The 16,273-nt window shown below is 45.2% G+C and overlaps 1 protein-coding gene across 1 annotated transcript in view; it reads left to right on the forward strand.

The window, feature by feature from the left end:
* Positions 1-4,744: 4,744 nt before the first annotated feature.
* Positions 4,745-16,273, forward strand: part of cenpu (centromere protein U) — a 64,754-nt gene continuing 53,225 nt past the window's right edge. Inside the window, exons 1-3 of the mRNA XM_038803902.1 lie at positions 4,745-5,029; positions 9,415-9,523; positions 10,361-10,532. Of these exons, the coding sequence (XP_038659830.1) occupies positions 9,452-9,523; positions 10,361-10,532 (244 nt within the window). The 5' untranslated portion in view covers positions 4,745-5,029; positions 9,415-9,451. The remainder of the gene's footprint in view (positions 5,030-9,414; positions 9,524-10,360; positions 10,533-16,273) is intronic.

The following is a 16,273-nucleotide window of genomic DNA, read 5'->3' on the forward strand; positions in this document are numbered from 1 at the left end:
TATGTACCTGTCAGGCAGGGAGGAAGTTGTCGAGCAAGGGAACCGTGGTTTACTAAGGAAGTTGAAGCACTTGTCAAGAGGAAGAAGAAGGCTTATGTTAGGATGAGACATGAAGGCTCAGTTAGGGCACTTGAGAGTTACAAGTTAGCCAGGAAGGACCTAAAGGGAGAGTTAAGAAGAGCGAGGAGAGGACACGAAAAGTCGTTGGCGGATAGGATCAAGGAAAACCCTAAGGCTTTCTATAGGTATATCAGGAACAAAAGAATGACTAGAGTAAGATTAGGGCCAATCAAGGATAGTAGTGGAAAGTTGTGTGTGGAATCAGAGGAGATAGGGGAAGCATTAAATGGATATTTTTCGTCAGTGTTTACACTGGAGAAAGACAATGTTGTCGAGGAGAACACTCGGGTTCAGTCGACCAGGCTAGATGGAATTGAGGTTCAAAAGGAGGAGGTGTTAGCAATTTTAGAAAATGTCAAAATAGATAAGTCCCCTGGGCCAGATGGGATTTATCCTAGGATTCTCTGGGAAGCCAGGGAGGAGATTGCAGAGCCTTTGTCCTTGATCTTTATGTCGTCTTTGTCGACAGGAATAGTGCCGGAAGACTGGAGGATAGCAAATGTTGTCCCCTTGTTCAAGAAGGGGAGTAAAGACAACCCTGGTAATTATAGACCTGTGAGCCTTACTTCGGTTGTGGGTAAAATGTTGGAAAAGGTTATAAGAGATAGGGTTTATAATCATCTTGAAAAGAACAAGTTGATTAGCGATACTCAACACGGGTTTGTGAAGGGTAGGTCATGTCTCACAAACCTTATTGAGTTTTTTGAGAAGGTGACCAAACAGGTGGATCAGGGTAAAGCTGTTGATGTGGTGTATATGGATTTCAGCAAGGCGTTTGATAAGGTTCCCCATGGTAGGCTATTGCAGAAAATAAGGAAGTATGGAATTGAAGGTGATTTAGCGGTTTGGATCAGTAATTGGCTAGCTGAAAGAAGACAGAGGGTGGTGGTTGATGGCAAATGTTCATCCTGGAGTTCAGTTACTAGTGGTGTACCGCAAGGATCTGTTTTGGGGCCACTGCTGTTTGTCATTTTTATAAATGACCAGAAAGAGGGTGTAGAAGAATGGGTTAGTAAATTTGCAGATGACACGAAGGTCGGTGGAGTTGTGGATAGTGCTGAAGGATGTTATAGGATACAGAGGGACATAGATAAGCTGCAGTGCTGGGCTGAGAGGTGGCAGATGGAGTTTAATGCGGAAAAGTGTGAGGTGGTTCACTTTGGAAGGAGTAACAGGAATGCAGAGTACTGGGCTAATGGCAAGATTCTTGGTAGTGTAGATGAACAGAGAGATCTCGGCATCCAGGTACATAAATCCCTGAAAGTTGCCACCCAGGTTAATAGGGCTGTTAAGAAGGCATATGGTGTGCTAGCCTTTATAAGCAGGGGGATTGAGTTTCGGAACCACAAGGTCATGCTGCAGCTGTACATAACTCTGGTGCGGCCACACCTGGAGTACTGCGTGCAGTTCTGGTCACCACATTATAGGAAGGATGTGGAAGCTTTGGAAAGGGTTCAGAGGAGATTTACTAGGATGTTGCCTGGTATGGAGGGAAGGTCTTACGAGGAAAGGCTCAAGGAATTGAGGTTGTTTTCGTTAGAGAGGAGAAAGCTGAGAGGTGACTTAATAGAGACATATAAGGTAGTCAGAGGGTTAGATAGGGTGGACAGTGAGAGTCTTTTTCCTCGGATGGTGATGACCAACACGAGGGGACATAGCTTTAAATTGAGGGGTGATAGATATAGGACAGATGTCAGAGGCAGTTTCTTTACTCAGAGAGTAGTAGGGGTGTGGAACGCCCTGCCTGCAATAGTAGTAGACTCGCCAACTTTAAGGGCATTTAAGTGGTCACTGGATAGACATATGGATGAAAATGGAATAGTGTAGGTCAGATAGGCTTCAGATGGTTTCACAGGTCGGCGCAACATCGAGGGCCGAAGGGCCCGTACTGCGCTGTAATGTTCTATGTTCTATGTTCTATGTAAGCTTGCGCGGCCATGGCTGCCATGGACCCAATTTTACAGTCCTTCTCTGGGGGCTGTAAAATCCTGGCCTACGTATAGCCACCTTTGTGTCAACTACATAGTTTGAAATGATGCCCCCTTTATCTCCTTCCATGTCATTTATATATAATAATACTAACCATTTATTGTCAGAAGTATGAGGTTACTGTGAAAAGCCCCTAGTTGCCACATTCCGGCGCCTGTTCGAGTAAGCTGGTACGGGAATTGAACCTGCGCTGCTGGCCTTGTTCTGCATCACAAACTAGCTGTCTAGCCCACTATATATTTTAAAAAGAGAAGTAATCAAATACCGATTCCTGAAAGAAATAACTCTATTCTTTCCTCTAGTCTGTGAAGCAGCCATTTACTATTCTGCTTTCTGTCAATCTCTTTTGTATCCACACTGTACTGGCCCCTTTAATACCACATGGTCCTGTTTTGCTGACAGATAGGGAACTTATGTCTCCTGAAATGATTATATCTCATTGTTATTGATTATCCTGAAATTTGAATTTGTTTGAGGAGGAAGAATAGGAAGCAATTTTCCCACACAAAGGGTAGTAGAAGTTTTGAATTTTCTGCCTCAGAGGCTGTGGATACTGGGAATTTCATTACTGAGAGGGTTGGAGGCAGAGTTACTGAATATATTTAAGCAGGAAATAGATCATTTCTAAACTCCAACGGTGTCGGGGGTGAGGGAAAGTGCAGGAGTATGACGTTGAGAGATGGTGGCACAGTAGTTAGCCTCATGGCACCAGGGACTCGGGTTCAATTCTGGCCTTAGGTAACTGTGTGGAGTTTCTCAGTGTGGGTTTTCTCCCACAGTCTGAAGGTGTGCAGCTTATGTGGATTGAACATGTTAAATTTCCCCTTAGTGTCCAAAGAGGTATAGGTTAGGTTACGGAGTTCCGGAGATGGGGTGAGGGAGTGGGTCTAGGTACTGTGTTCTTTTGGAGGGTCTGGGGCAGACTTGATGGGCCGAATGGCCTCCTCTTCTGTACTACACAGATTCTATGAGATAGAGGATCATCCGTGATCATACTGAATGTTGGGTAAATGGAATTGAGGTAAAGGTCTAATTGAATGGTCAGATTCCAGGGTTAATTGGCCCTTTCCTGTTCCTAATAATACAGCCTACAGCATTCCCGTTCATTGCCAGCACAAGCTAGATGCACTCATAATTGGAAACTATGGTCTCAATTAAATTTGGTTAAATATTGGAGTATGAAAGGAAACTTGGAAATGAGCCTTCGGTGCCTTTTATGGTTAATGGTGTTAGAATAAACTGTCTGAATGCCGTCATTTGATTTTAAATGGAGAATTTCTGTGCCTCTCGAAATAAAGTGAAAAATATATTTCACCCTTTTAAAAATTAATTTAGAGTACTCAATTCTTTTTTTTCAATTGAGGGATAATTTAGCGTGGCCAATCCACCTACCCTGCACATCTTTTTGGGTTGTGGGGGTGAGATCCATGCAGACATAATAGAATTTACAGTGCAGAAGGAGGCCATTCAGCCCATCGAGTCTGCACCGGCCCTTGGAAAGAGCACCCCCCCCCCAAGCCCCACGCCTCCACCCTGTCCCCTATATCCTGTAACCCAGTGACCCCACTGTTGGAACCAACAATTCTACGGACACGTGCTTGTAGGATTAGAATAGCGGTTTTAATATACTCACAACAGAGCCAGCCTATTAGCCATTGAACTTTCGGTGAACTGGCCGGCTGACCATGTGGCACTGAGCTTTTATACAGCAGCTTCCGGGGGAGGAGTCCTGGGCAGAGCCCCATACAACTCGAGCATTCCCAGAGCTACTCCCCCTGGAGGACAGGTAGTGCAACTGCACTTACAATACAGGCACATGTATATTCAGATTACAATCCGGTGTGAATCACATTCACCACACCCACCTAACCTTTTTGGACACTAAGAGCAATTTAGCAGAGCTAATCCACCTAACCTGCACATCTTTGGACTGTGGGAGGAAACCGGAGCACCTGGAAGAAACCCACGCACACACGGGGAGAATGTGCAAACGCCACTCGGGGATCCTTGGTGCCGTGCTGCCCCTTAGAACATAGAACAGTACAGCACAGAACAGGCCCTTCGGCCCTCGATGTTGTGCCGATCAATGGTCACCCTACTCAAACCCACGTATCCACCCTATACCCGTAACCCAACAACCCCCCCCCCCCTTTAACCTTACTTTTTAGGACACTACGGGCAATTTAGCATGGCCAATCCACCTAACCCGCACATCTTTGGACTGTGGGAGGAAACCGGAGCACCCGGAGGAAACCCACGCACACACGGGGAGGACGTGCAGACTCCGCACAGACAGTGACCCAGCCGGGAATCGAACCTGGGACCCTGGAGCTGTGAAGCATTTATGCTAACCACCATGCTACTGTGCTGCCCTTATATATTTCACTCTTAGTGTCTGCATCAAACATTCCCACACAGAGGAAATGGAACCTCCAGTCGTGCCTCCTCCACCCAGGACTGCCAGCCCTCAATGTATCAATAACCAGCTGTTGGTGAATGGAGTGAGCTGGGGTTTCGCTGCAGCCTCTCACACGCACTGACTCCTCCCAGACACAGGGGGCTCCACCCAGCCAGCTCCGGGCAGCGACGCACGCGCAGATTCGCCTGCTGCTCACAATCATTATAGGTACGGGGGGAGGGGATTGCACCAAAGTCGCTTAAAACACAGAACAAAAATCTTTAAAGACTGCGTATCGAAAAATATCTGAGAATATATACTGTTCTGGAATATGTTCCTCAATAATGTTTCACCGACAGTTACCACCCGCTCTGGTATGATGGTCGGTCCGGGAGCGCGCGCGCAGACAGTTTGAATTTTTAGCGGGAGAGAGAGAGATAAAGTGGAAATCCAGCGGGAGAGAGAGCCGATACATTTCCATAAGGAGTCTGTTCGCTAAAAGTAACGTCCATGGAATTGAAGGCAAGTTATTGACCTGGTTTTAAAAATCGATTGAACAGAAAAGGTTGAAATTCCACTGAGTTTAGTAGAGTGAGGGGTGACTTGATTCATTGGATGTGGGCGTTTCTGGCTGGCTCTTGTTGCCCATCCTTTTGAATTGCCCTTGTTGCCTATCCTTTTGAATTGCCCTTGTTGCCCGTCCTTTTGAATTCCCCTTGTTGCCCATCCTTTTGAATTGCCCTTGTTGCCCATCCTTTTGAATTCCCCTTGTTGCCTATCCTTTTGAATTGTCCTTGTTGCCCATCCTTTTGAATTGCCCTTGTTGCCCGTCCTTTTGAATTGCCCTTGTTGCCCGTCCTTTTGAATTGTCCTTGTTGCCCGTCCTTTTGAATTCCCCTTGTTGCCCGTCCTTTTGAATTGCCCTTGTTGCCCGTCCTTTTGAATTGCCCTTGTTGCCCGTCCTTTTGAATTGCCCTTGTTGCCTGTCCTTTTGAATTGTCCTTGTTGCCCGTCCTTTTGAATTGTCCTTGTTGCCCGTCCTTTTGAATTCCCCTTGTTGCCCGTCCTTTTGAGTTGCCCATCCTTTTGAATTGCCCTTGTTGCCCATCCTTTTGAATTCCCCTTGTTGCCTAACCTTTTGAATTGCCCTTGTTGCCCGTCCTTTTGAATTCCTCTTGTTGCCTATCCTTTTGAATTGCCCTTGTTGCCCGTCCTTTTGAATTGCTCTTGTTGCCTATCCTTTTGAATCACTCTTTGAACTGAGTGGCTTCCGAGACCATTTCAAGAGGGCAGATAAGAGTCACCCACATTGCTGTGGACATGGAGTCACAGGAAAGGATGGCAGCTTTCCTTTCCTAAATGGCATTAGTGAACCAAATGTTTTTTTTTTTACAACAATGGTTTCATGGTCGTCACTAGATTTCTGATTACAGATTTTTATTGAATTCAGATTTCACCATCTGCCATGGTGGGATTCAAACCCTGGCTCTCTGAATTACAGGGCTAGTGACGACACCACTACACCACTGTCATCCCTCGTGATGAGATAAGGTCCTGAACAGTCTTGATTGATTGATTTTGTTTATTATCATGTGTACCGAGGTATTTTTCTGCTAACAGCTCAACAGATAATTTAAGTACATGAAAATAAAATGAAATACATAATAGGGCAACACAAGGTACACAATGTAACTACATAAACACAGGCATCAGGTGAAGCATACAGGGGTGTAGTGTTAATGAGGTCAGACCATAAGAGGGTCGTTTAAGAGTCTGGTAACTGGGGAAGAAGCTTGGTTGATGCAGAAGACCAGGTTGATGCAGAAATTATGTTTCCTCTCGTGGGTGGGTCCAAAATGAAGGGCATTATTTTAACATTAGCGGTCACCCTTATAGGACACAAGATAAATGTTCTCTCTGAGGGTTGTGAAACTGGGATTACCGAATATTTTTAAGGCAGCGATAGATAGATTCTTGTTGGGCAAGGTTACTGGGACTAGATGGGGAATGTAAAACTCAACACAGACTGATCAGGCACGATCTTATTGAATGGTGGAGCGGGCTTGAGGGGCTGAATGGCCTCCTACATGTTTGTGTATTGATATGAGTGGTAGGTAGGTTATGGAGAATTGGGATAATGATTAGGTACCCTCCTATTAGCGGAATGGAACTAATGGCTGCATGGTTTAAGTTGGGGGCCTCAACTATTCACAGTATTTATTAACATCTTGTTTATTTTGCATATCCTCATATTACCTTCTCATGGAGAATAGTGTGGGGTGCTGGAAGGATTTTGACGGCTGATAACAGCTTTGTGAGCACTCCTTCCATGGCCAACAAGTTCTAGAGTGGAGCTTCAAGGCAATTGAAACTCGCAGGCTTCAGATTAACAATTTAGGTGGTGGGATAAAAAGTCACATACGGAAGTTTGCCGATTAATAGGTGGCATATTGGTGCTGTCACTGGACTAGTAATCCAGAGACCCATAGTAATCTCAGGGATTCCAGGTTCAAATGCTGCCACTGCAGAATAAAAATCTGGAATTAAAAGTCTAATGATGATCATGAAACCATTGTTGATTGTCATTAAAAACCCATCTGGTTCACTTAATGTCCTTTAGCGAAGGAAATCTATCTTTACCTGGTCTGGCTGACATGTGACTCTGGCTCCACAGCTTTTAACTTCCCCTTCTAGGGCAATAAATGCTGACCCAGCCAGTAACACCCATGTCCCATGAACTATTTTTTAAAAAAAAATTACAAGCCGATATTAATGGATTAAATAAATGGAAAAAACTGTGGCAAATGGATTTCAATGTAGACAAATTTCAGATCGTCCACTTTGGACCTAAAAGCTTAGACCAGAATACTTTCTGAATGGTGAAAAGCTAGAAACATTTGGTATTCAAATAGACTTGGAGGTCTGTGCACAAGGGGAATTAAAATGCTATGGACAGGTACAGAATATAATCAAAACGGGTAATGGAATGCTGGCTTTTATATAGAGGACTGAAATACAAGAAGGTAAAAGTCATGCTTCATCTATAGAAAGGCCCTGGTTAGACCACACCTGGAGTACTGAGAGCAGTTCTGGGCAGCACATCTAAGGAAGAATATATTTACCAGAATGATCCTGGACTCTTGAAGGTTAAATTGCAATAATAATAATCTTTATTAATGTCACACGAAGGCTTATATTACACTGCAATGCAGTTACTGTGAAAATCCCCTAGTCGCCACATTACGGCGCCTATTCGGGTACACTGAGGCAGAATTCAGAATGCCCAATTCGCCTAACAAGCAAGGCTTTTGGGACTTGGAGGAAACCTGAGCACCCGGAGAAAACCCTCGCAGACACTGGGAGAGAAATTGCATAAATCATTGGAATTTATAAGTCTAAGGAGTGATTTTGTCGACGTTTTCAAGACGTTAAGGGGAACGATTGGGGTCGTAGAGAAAGAAAAACTATTCAAATATAAAAGCAAAATACTGTAAATGCTGGAGATCTGCAATGAAAAGAGAAAGTGGTGGAAAAACTCAGCAGGCCTGACAGCATCAGTGGGAACTGAAAAGGAGTTAACTTTTCAAATCCAATATGCCTATTCTTTGAAATTGTTATGTTGGTTGAAGTGTCTAGGACTAATAGTGGCACAGCAGTTAGTGCTGTTGCCTCACAACACCAGGGACCCGGGTTCAATTCCGGCCTTGGGTGACTGTGTGGCGTTTGTATTTTCTCTGTGTGTCTGCGTGGGTTTCCTCCCACAGTCCAAAGATGTGCAAGTTAGGTGGATTGGTCATGCTAAATTGCCCCTTAGTCTCCAAAGATGCGCAGATAAAGTGGGGTTACAGGATTATGCTGGGGGTGTGCGCCTAGGTAGGGTGCTCTTTCAGAAGGTCGGTGCAGCCTCGATGGGCTGAATGACCTCCTTCAGCACTGCAGGAATTCTATAAGGTGCGGAAGTCGAAAAGAAATTAGAGCCAGGACCGGGTAGCATGGCAGCACATTGGTTAGCACTGTTGCTTTATAGCACCAGGGAGCTGGGTTCAATTCCCGCTTGGGTCACTGCGGAGTCTGCATGTTCTCCCCATGTCTGCGTGGTTTCCTCCCACAAGTCCCGAAAGACGTGCTTGCTGAATTCTTCCTCACTATCTGAACAGACGCCGGAGTGTTGCGACTAGGGGATTTTCACAGTAACTTCATGCACTGTTAATGTAAACCTACTTGTGACACTACAAAGATTATTACTATTATTTCAGGTGTGAAGTTCGAAACATTACTGTACACAAAGGATGGTAGAAAGTTGAAATGCTCTTCTGTAAATTTCATGCTAGATCAGTTAAGTTTTAAACATTGAGATTAGTTAACAATTATTTATCAACGGTATTGAGAGATATGAGTCAAAATGGAATTAGGTTGCAGATCAGCCATAGTCTCACCGACTTGAGCCTCTCTGTTCCTCTGCACCTGAATATCTACCTGAGTGGATGTGTGTGTGAGAGGACATCCCTCTTTTTCAGAATAATTTGTTTGGGGATTTTTTAATTTTTAGTTCAGGCTTCCCAATTCTTTTTTTCCCAATTAAGGGGCAATTTAGTGTGGCCAATTCTCTTCCCCCCCCCCCCGGGCACATATTTGCGTTGTGGGGGTGAGACCCATGCAGACACTGGAAGAACGTACAAACTCCACACGGACAATGACCCGGGGTTGGGATTGAACCCGAGCCCTCGGCGCCGTGAGGCAGCAGTGCTAACCACCACCACCGTGCTGCCCTTTTTTGGAATAATTCAAATATGATTTCTTATTGGATCTCATGTAACATCCTCTGTTTTGAGAGAAGTTGCATCAAGATTAGTATAGAATGACTCCACTCTATCTCAATTTTGCTGTTTATTATTCTTTATTCATAGATTTTAACCTGATGCAAAACATCTGAGAAAAGCAATAATGAGGAAAAATAAAGGAGCTTCCACTTCAAAAGGATCTAATTTGTCAGTGCACCAAAACACAAGACTTGAGGTGCTTTAGTTCTAAAGTTGTTAATTTTTTTTTGTGCTGTTTTGCATTTGATAAGAATGTGAGAAATAGGAGCTGGACCTACATTGCCTTTTTTAGGAAAGGCCTGTCGAAAAAAGTGCCACTCAGGCACTTAACTGGACAATAGTAGGTCTTTCCTGGGATCTAGGACCCCAGGGCGGAATCGGAGAACGGTCGATGTATTGAGCAGCCGGGCTACTGCGAGGTGGCTGCTGCCACCCAAGGCCTAGGGAATGGCTCTTGGTGGACTGCTCCTTCCTGTTGTTGGATCCCTTGATTAGACAGTGAATTCCTTCAAACAAGTGCCCCTGCTCCTGGGTCCTGCTTGCAATCCTGCATGTGTTTACTTGTTCTGCTCCCCACATAGTGACCTCCGCATCTGCCGTGAAAACACAAGCAGTGGGTGGGATGAGGCACTTAAGTGGCATTAATTTCTTACTCAAGGGCCTTAATTGGTGGGGGGGCAGGAAGGCGACAGGGTTCCCACCCACCATCCCCTGTCTGACTTAATGCTTCCCCCACCCAAACTAGCCATTGGGGTCATTAAATTCTACCATTATCTTTCCTGGCCCTTTATTTCTCTCCCTCGACTGCCCCCTCCCGCCAGCTCCACTACTTGCCACTTCACATCAAATAATTTACAATTATGAGGATATCACTAGGTTATTCAGGAACAGTATAGTTTGATACCAGAAAGGAGAAAACCAAAATAAATCATGAAGTCTGCTATGCTTGTGGTGATTGAGTTTTGATAATTAATTCTCTTTTGCTATATTGACAATAAGAACTCGGAATTTATTTAACTTTTCTTTTAATTAGACTTCTAAAGGTGTGAGATCTAAAAAAGGTAGAGGAAGTCAAACAAATAAAAGAAAGACTTCTGCCCAGAGAAATAGAGCCAAATCGCCTAATCAAAAGCATCCAGAGCCTTCGCCAAACCTCTCCTCTATTTTTAGAATTCCGGACAGTCATGAAGAAAATGAAGATTATGGTAAGGAGTTAATGGTGGAGAGCAGATCATTCTTCAAGCATGTAAAGTCACATGCTATACACAATGTGCTTACCCTTCGATTTAATATTCTCATCTGCATGAATGTTTAGTGTTCTAAAAATATAATGGTGCAATGGAGCATGGCAGTAGAACTGACTGTGTTATATTTCTAACCCAATTATTCGGATTTGTCAAACGATGTGATGACTACAGTATAGATTTTAATTTTTGACCAGTCAACCAATAGTAGTGCGAAGAGGATCAGCCTGTTTTAAATTCTATAGTAACAAAGAGCAGAGAAGAAGGACCCTTGTTGATATTGTTCGATACTAAAAGGATTCATTTAGCTTAATGGTGTAAAGCATGGCAGGAGAACTCCAAGTCATAGTCTGCTCTTCTTGCTCCCTGTGGGAGGCCAGGAAACTTTTCAGTTCCCAGGACCAGCTTGTGAGCATGAAGTGTCTCCAGTTGCAGGTCCTGGAAGTCAAGTTTTGGAGCTGGAGCAGCTCCTGGGATTGCATCCGCGAGGTGGAGAGTATTGTGGATAACACGTATAGAGAGGTGGTCACACCACAGGCAGGAAGGGAATGGGTGACCACCAGGCATTGCAAGAGGACTAGGCAGGCAATGAAGGAATCTCTGGTGGCTATTCCCCTGCACAACAGATATACCGTTTTGGATACTGTTGAGGGGAATGGCCTCTTGGGGATAAAAGCAGCAACCAAATCCGTAGCACTACAGTTGGTTCTGCTGCACAGGGGAAAATGAAAATGAAATGAAATGAAAATCGCTTATTGTCACGAGTAGGCTTCAATGAAGTTACTGTGAAAAGCCCCTAGTCGCCACATTCCGGCGCCTGTCCGGGGAGGCTGGTACGGGAATCGAACCGTGCTGCTGGCCTGCTTGGTCTGCTTTATAAGCCAGCGATTTAGCCTTGTGAGCTAAACCAGCCCCAGCAAAAGACATAAAAATGCAATACTCGTTGGGGATTCAATTGCGAGGGAATAGATAGATGTTTCTGTGGTCAAAAAAGTGACCCTAGGATGTTTTGTTGCCTCTCTTGTGCTAGGGTCAATGATAACTCAGAGAGGTTACATCATTCTGAAGAGGGAGGGTGACGGCGGATTGTCTTGAAATGAAATGAAAATGAAAATCACTTATTATCACAAGTAGGCTTCAAATGAAGTTACTGTGAAAAGCCCCTGGTCGCCACATTCTGGCGCCTGTTCCGGGAGGCTGGTACGGGAATTGAACCGTGCTGCTAGCCTGCCTTGGTCTGCTTTCAAAGCCAGCGATGTGCAGATTGGTACAAACAACATAGTTTAAAAAGAGGGATGAGGTCCTGAAAGCAGAATATAGAGGGCTGCAAAGCAATGAAAAATACTTGAAAAGTAGGACCTCAAAGGTAGTTATCTCAGCATTAATACCAGTACCTGATGCTACTCTGAGTAGAAACAGCAGGATATATAGGTGTGAGGGGGAGGATTTCAGATTCCTGGGGCATTGGGAATGGTTCTGAGGGAGGTGGGACCAGTACAAACTGGACGGGTTACATCTGGGCAGGGAACAGGCCATCTTGGACTGGATATTGTGCACTGAGAAAGGATTAGTTGACAATCTAGTTCAGCGAGAACTTTTGGGGATGAGTGACCATAATATGATAGAATTCTTTATCAAGGTGGATAGTGAGGTAGGTGATTCTGAGACCGGGGTCCTGAATCTCAGTAAAGGTAACTATGACGGCATGAGCTGGCTATGATGGACTGGGAAACATTACTGAAAGGAAGGATAGTGGTCAGACAATGGCAGACATTCAAGGAACAAATAGATGAACACCAAAAGTTTTTAATTCCTATTTGGCACAAGAGTAGAAAGGGAACTGGCCAAACCATAGCTTACAAGGGAAATTACAGATGGTATTTGCTTCAAAGAAGAAGCATACAAATTAGCAAGAAAAAGCAATAGACCCAAGGCGGCATGTGGCGCTGGGGACCCGGGTTCAAATCCCAGCCCTGGGTCACTGTCCGTGTGGAGTTTGCACATTCTCCCCATGTCTGCCTGGGTTTCACCTCCACGACCAAAAGATGTGCAAGTTAGGTGGATTGACCCCCCTAAATTGACCCTTAATTGGAAAAAAATAATTGAGTACTCTAAATTTATAAGAAGAAAAACAATAGATTTGAGGATTGGGAACAGTTTAAAATTCAGCAAAGGCAGACCAAGGGATTGATTAAGAAGGGGGGAATACAATATGAAAGTAAGCTCATGGGGGACATAAAAAGTTTCTGTAGATATGTAAAGAGAAAAAGACTGACAAAAACAAATGTAGCCCATTACAGTCAGAAATAGGGGAATTCATAATGGGGAACAAAGAAAAGGCTGCGGAACTAAATTAGTATTTTGCTTCAGTCTTCACAAAGGAAGACATGAATAATATACCGGAAGTTCTGAGAAACAAGTTTTAGTGAGGAGCTGAAACAAAAGGTAGCAATGTTGCTTTCACAGCACTACGGACCCGATTCTTCGTTAAAAATATTTTTTATTCTCCTTTTTCACATTTTCTCCCACATTTACACCCAACAATAATCAGTAACAAATGTAATGTCAATCCCCATATCAATAACAACAATCCCATCCTCCCACCAAACCCCCCCCAACGTTCTCACTTGCGTCTTCTACCCCCTCAAAGAGCTGGATCATCCTCGCCCTTGTAAGGTGTGCTCTATACACCACCTGCAGCTGTATCAGCCCCAACCTCGCTCACGAGGGAGGCATTCACCCTCTGGAGCACCTCACACTAGAACCCCTCCTCCATATTCTCTCCCAACTCTTCCTCCCACTTTGCCTTGATCCCTTCTAGCGGCACCTTCTCCTCCTCCAAAATAGCCCCGTAAACTGCTGATATTACCCCCTTCTGCAGTCCCCCTGTTGTCAGAACCTCCTCCAGCAGTGTGGAAGCCGGCTCTACTGGGAAGCTCTGTATCTCCTTTCTGGCAAAGTCTCAAACCTACATGTGTCTAAATATGTCTCCCTGCTCCAGCACTTCACTCCCAGCTCCTTCAATCCCGCAAAACGACCCCCAAGAAATAAATCTTTTAGTGTCCTAATTCCTTTCTCCTCGCATCTCCGAAAATTGCCATCCCACTTCCCTGGCTCAAATCTATGGTTTCCCCCAAATCGGCATTTCCCTTGACCCTGCCCCCAACCTGAAATGCTGGCGAAACTGCCTCCAAATTATTACAGGATTCCCCGAGTACCTCCCCGGGGCCATCGGGAGCTGCGCTGTCACTAGCGCATTTAATCCAGGTTTGATTCCTGGCTAGGGCTATTGTCTGTGCAAAGTCTGTACGTTCGCCCCGTGTCTGTGTGGGTTTCCTCCGGGTACTCTGGTTTCAGTCCCGAATGACATGCTTGTTCGGTGAATTGGACATTCTGAATTCTCCCTCAGTGTACTTGAACAGGCGCCAGAGTGTGCCGACTAGGGAGTTTTCACAGTAACTTAATTGCAGTATTAATGTAAGCCCACTTGTGACACTAGTAAAGATTATTATTAAACCAATATTAGTAGACAAATGGTTTTGGGGAAATTAATGGATTTGAAGGCGGATATATCTCCAAGGTCTGATAATCTTCATCCCAGAGTACTGAAGGAAGTGGCCCTCGAAATAGTAGATCCATTGGTGGTCATTTTCCAAAATTCTTTGGGCTCTGGAATGGATTATTTAGATTGGAGGGTAGCTAATATAACCCTTCTATTCAAAAAGGGAGGTAGAGAGAAAACAGAACCATAGACCAGTGAGCCTAATGTCAGTAGTAGGGAAGTTGCTAGAATCCATTATCAAGGATTTCATAGCTCGGTATTTGGGAAGCAGTGGTATAATCAGATAAAGTCAGTGGATTTTTATGAAAGAGAATCATACTTGACAAATCTATTGGAATTCTTTGAGGATATAATGAGTAGAGATGACCAGAGAGAACCGGTGGATGTGGTTTATTTAGACTTTCAGAAGGCTTTTGACAAGGTCTCACATAGCAGATTATTATGTAGAATTAAAGAGCATGGGATTGCGGGTAGTGTTTTGAGATGGATTGAAAGCTGGTTAGCAGACAGGAAGCAAAGAGTTGGAATAAATGGGTATTTTTCCAATTGGCAGGCAGTGACTCGTAGGGTACCGCAGGGATTTGTGCTTGGACCCTTGTCTACAAGATTGAGGGGAATGGATAAAGTGGATAGGCATGCACTCTTTCCCAGGGTGGAGGGGTCAGTTACCAGGGGGCATATGTTTAAGATCCGTGGGGCAAAGGAGGAGATGTTCGAGGCAGGTTTTTTACGTAGAGGGTGGTGAGTGCCTGGAATGTGTTGCCAGGGGAGGTTGTGGAAGCAGATACATTAACGGTGTTCAAAAGTCATCTTGACAAACGCTTGGATAGGATGGGTATAGAGGGACACGGCACAAGGGGGTGCTGAAGGTTTTGGCAAAGGCTGGTATCATGACCAGTACAGGTTTGGACGGCCAAAGGGCCTGTTCCTGTGCTGTATTGTTTTTTTAAAAAAAAATAATTTTTATTGAAAAATGTTGAATTTATACAACAATAACGAACCATAATAAAATACCAAAAATAACAATAATATTAGCAATCATAAACCCCCCCCCCCCCGGTTGCTGCTGCTATTGACCAAGACACCTATCTTTGAGCCAGGAAGTCCAGAAAAGGCTGCCATCGTTTATAGAACCCTTGTGTTGATCCTCTCGGGGCAAATTTGACCCTTTCCAATTTTATAAATCCCGCCATGTCACTGATCCAGGTCTCCACACTTGGGGCCTCGCACCCTTCCACTGCAGCAAGATCCTTCATCAGGCTACTAGGGACGCAAAGGTCAGGACACCGGCCACTTTTGCCTCCACTCCCGGCTCTACCGCAACTCCAAAAATCGCGAGTCCCCACCCTGGTTTGACCCTGGATCCAACCACCCTCGACACCGTCCCTGCCACCCCCTTCCAGAATTCTTCCAGTGCTGGGCATGTCCAGAACATATGGGTGTGGTTCGCTGGACTCCCTGAACATCTGGTGCACCTGTCCTCACCCCCAAAGAACCTACTCCTCCTAGTCCCGGACATGTGGGCCCGGTGCAGCACCTTAAATTGGATGAGACTAAGCCTCGCACATGAGGAGGAAGAGTTGACTCTCTCCAAGGCATCCGCCCAAGTCCCGTCCTCTATCTGCTCCCTGAGTTCCTCCTCCCATTTAGCCTTCAGCTCCTCCACTGATGACTCCTCCACCTCCTGCATGACCTTTATAGATGTCAGACACCTTCCCCTCTCCGACCCACACCCCCGAAAGCACTCTGTCCATCGGCCCCCGCGAGGGCAGCAAAGGGAATCCCTCTACCTGTCGCCTCGCAAACGCCTTTACCTGCAAGTATCTGAACATGTTCCCTTGGGGAAGCCCAAATTTATCTTCCAGTTCCCCCAGGCCCGCAAACCTCCCGTCAATAAACAGGTCCCTCAATTTACTGATGCCCACCCTTTGCCACCCCCTAAATCCCCCATCCCTGTTCCCTGGGATGAACCAATGATTGCCACCCAATGGAGCCTCCATCGAGCCCCCTGTTTCCCCCCTATGCCGTCTCTACTGTCCCCAGATTCTTAGGGTCGCCGCCACCACCGGGCTCGTGGTAAACCTCTTAGGGGAGAGCGGCAACGGCGCCGTTACCATGGCACCCAGGCTCATACCTCTAC

The sequence above is a fragment of the Scyliorhinus canicula genome, chromosome 8 (assembly GCF_902713615.1).
Source record: "Scyliorhinus canicula chromosome 8, sScyCan1.1, whole genome shotgun sequence".
In the NCBI taxonomy this organism is placed as follows: Eukaryota; Metazoa; Chordata; class Chondrichthyes; order Carcharhiniformes; family Scyliorhinidae; genus Scyliorhinus; species Scyliorhinus canicula.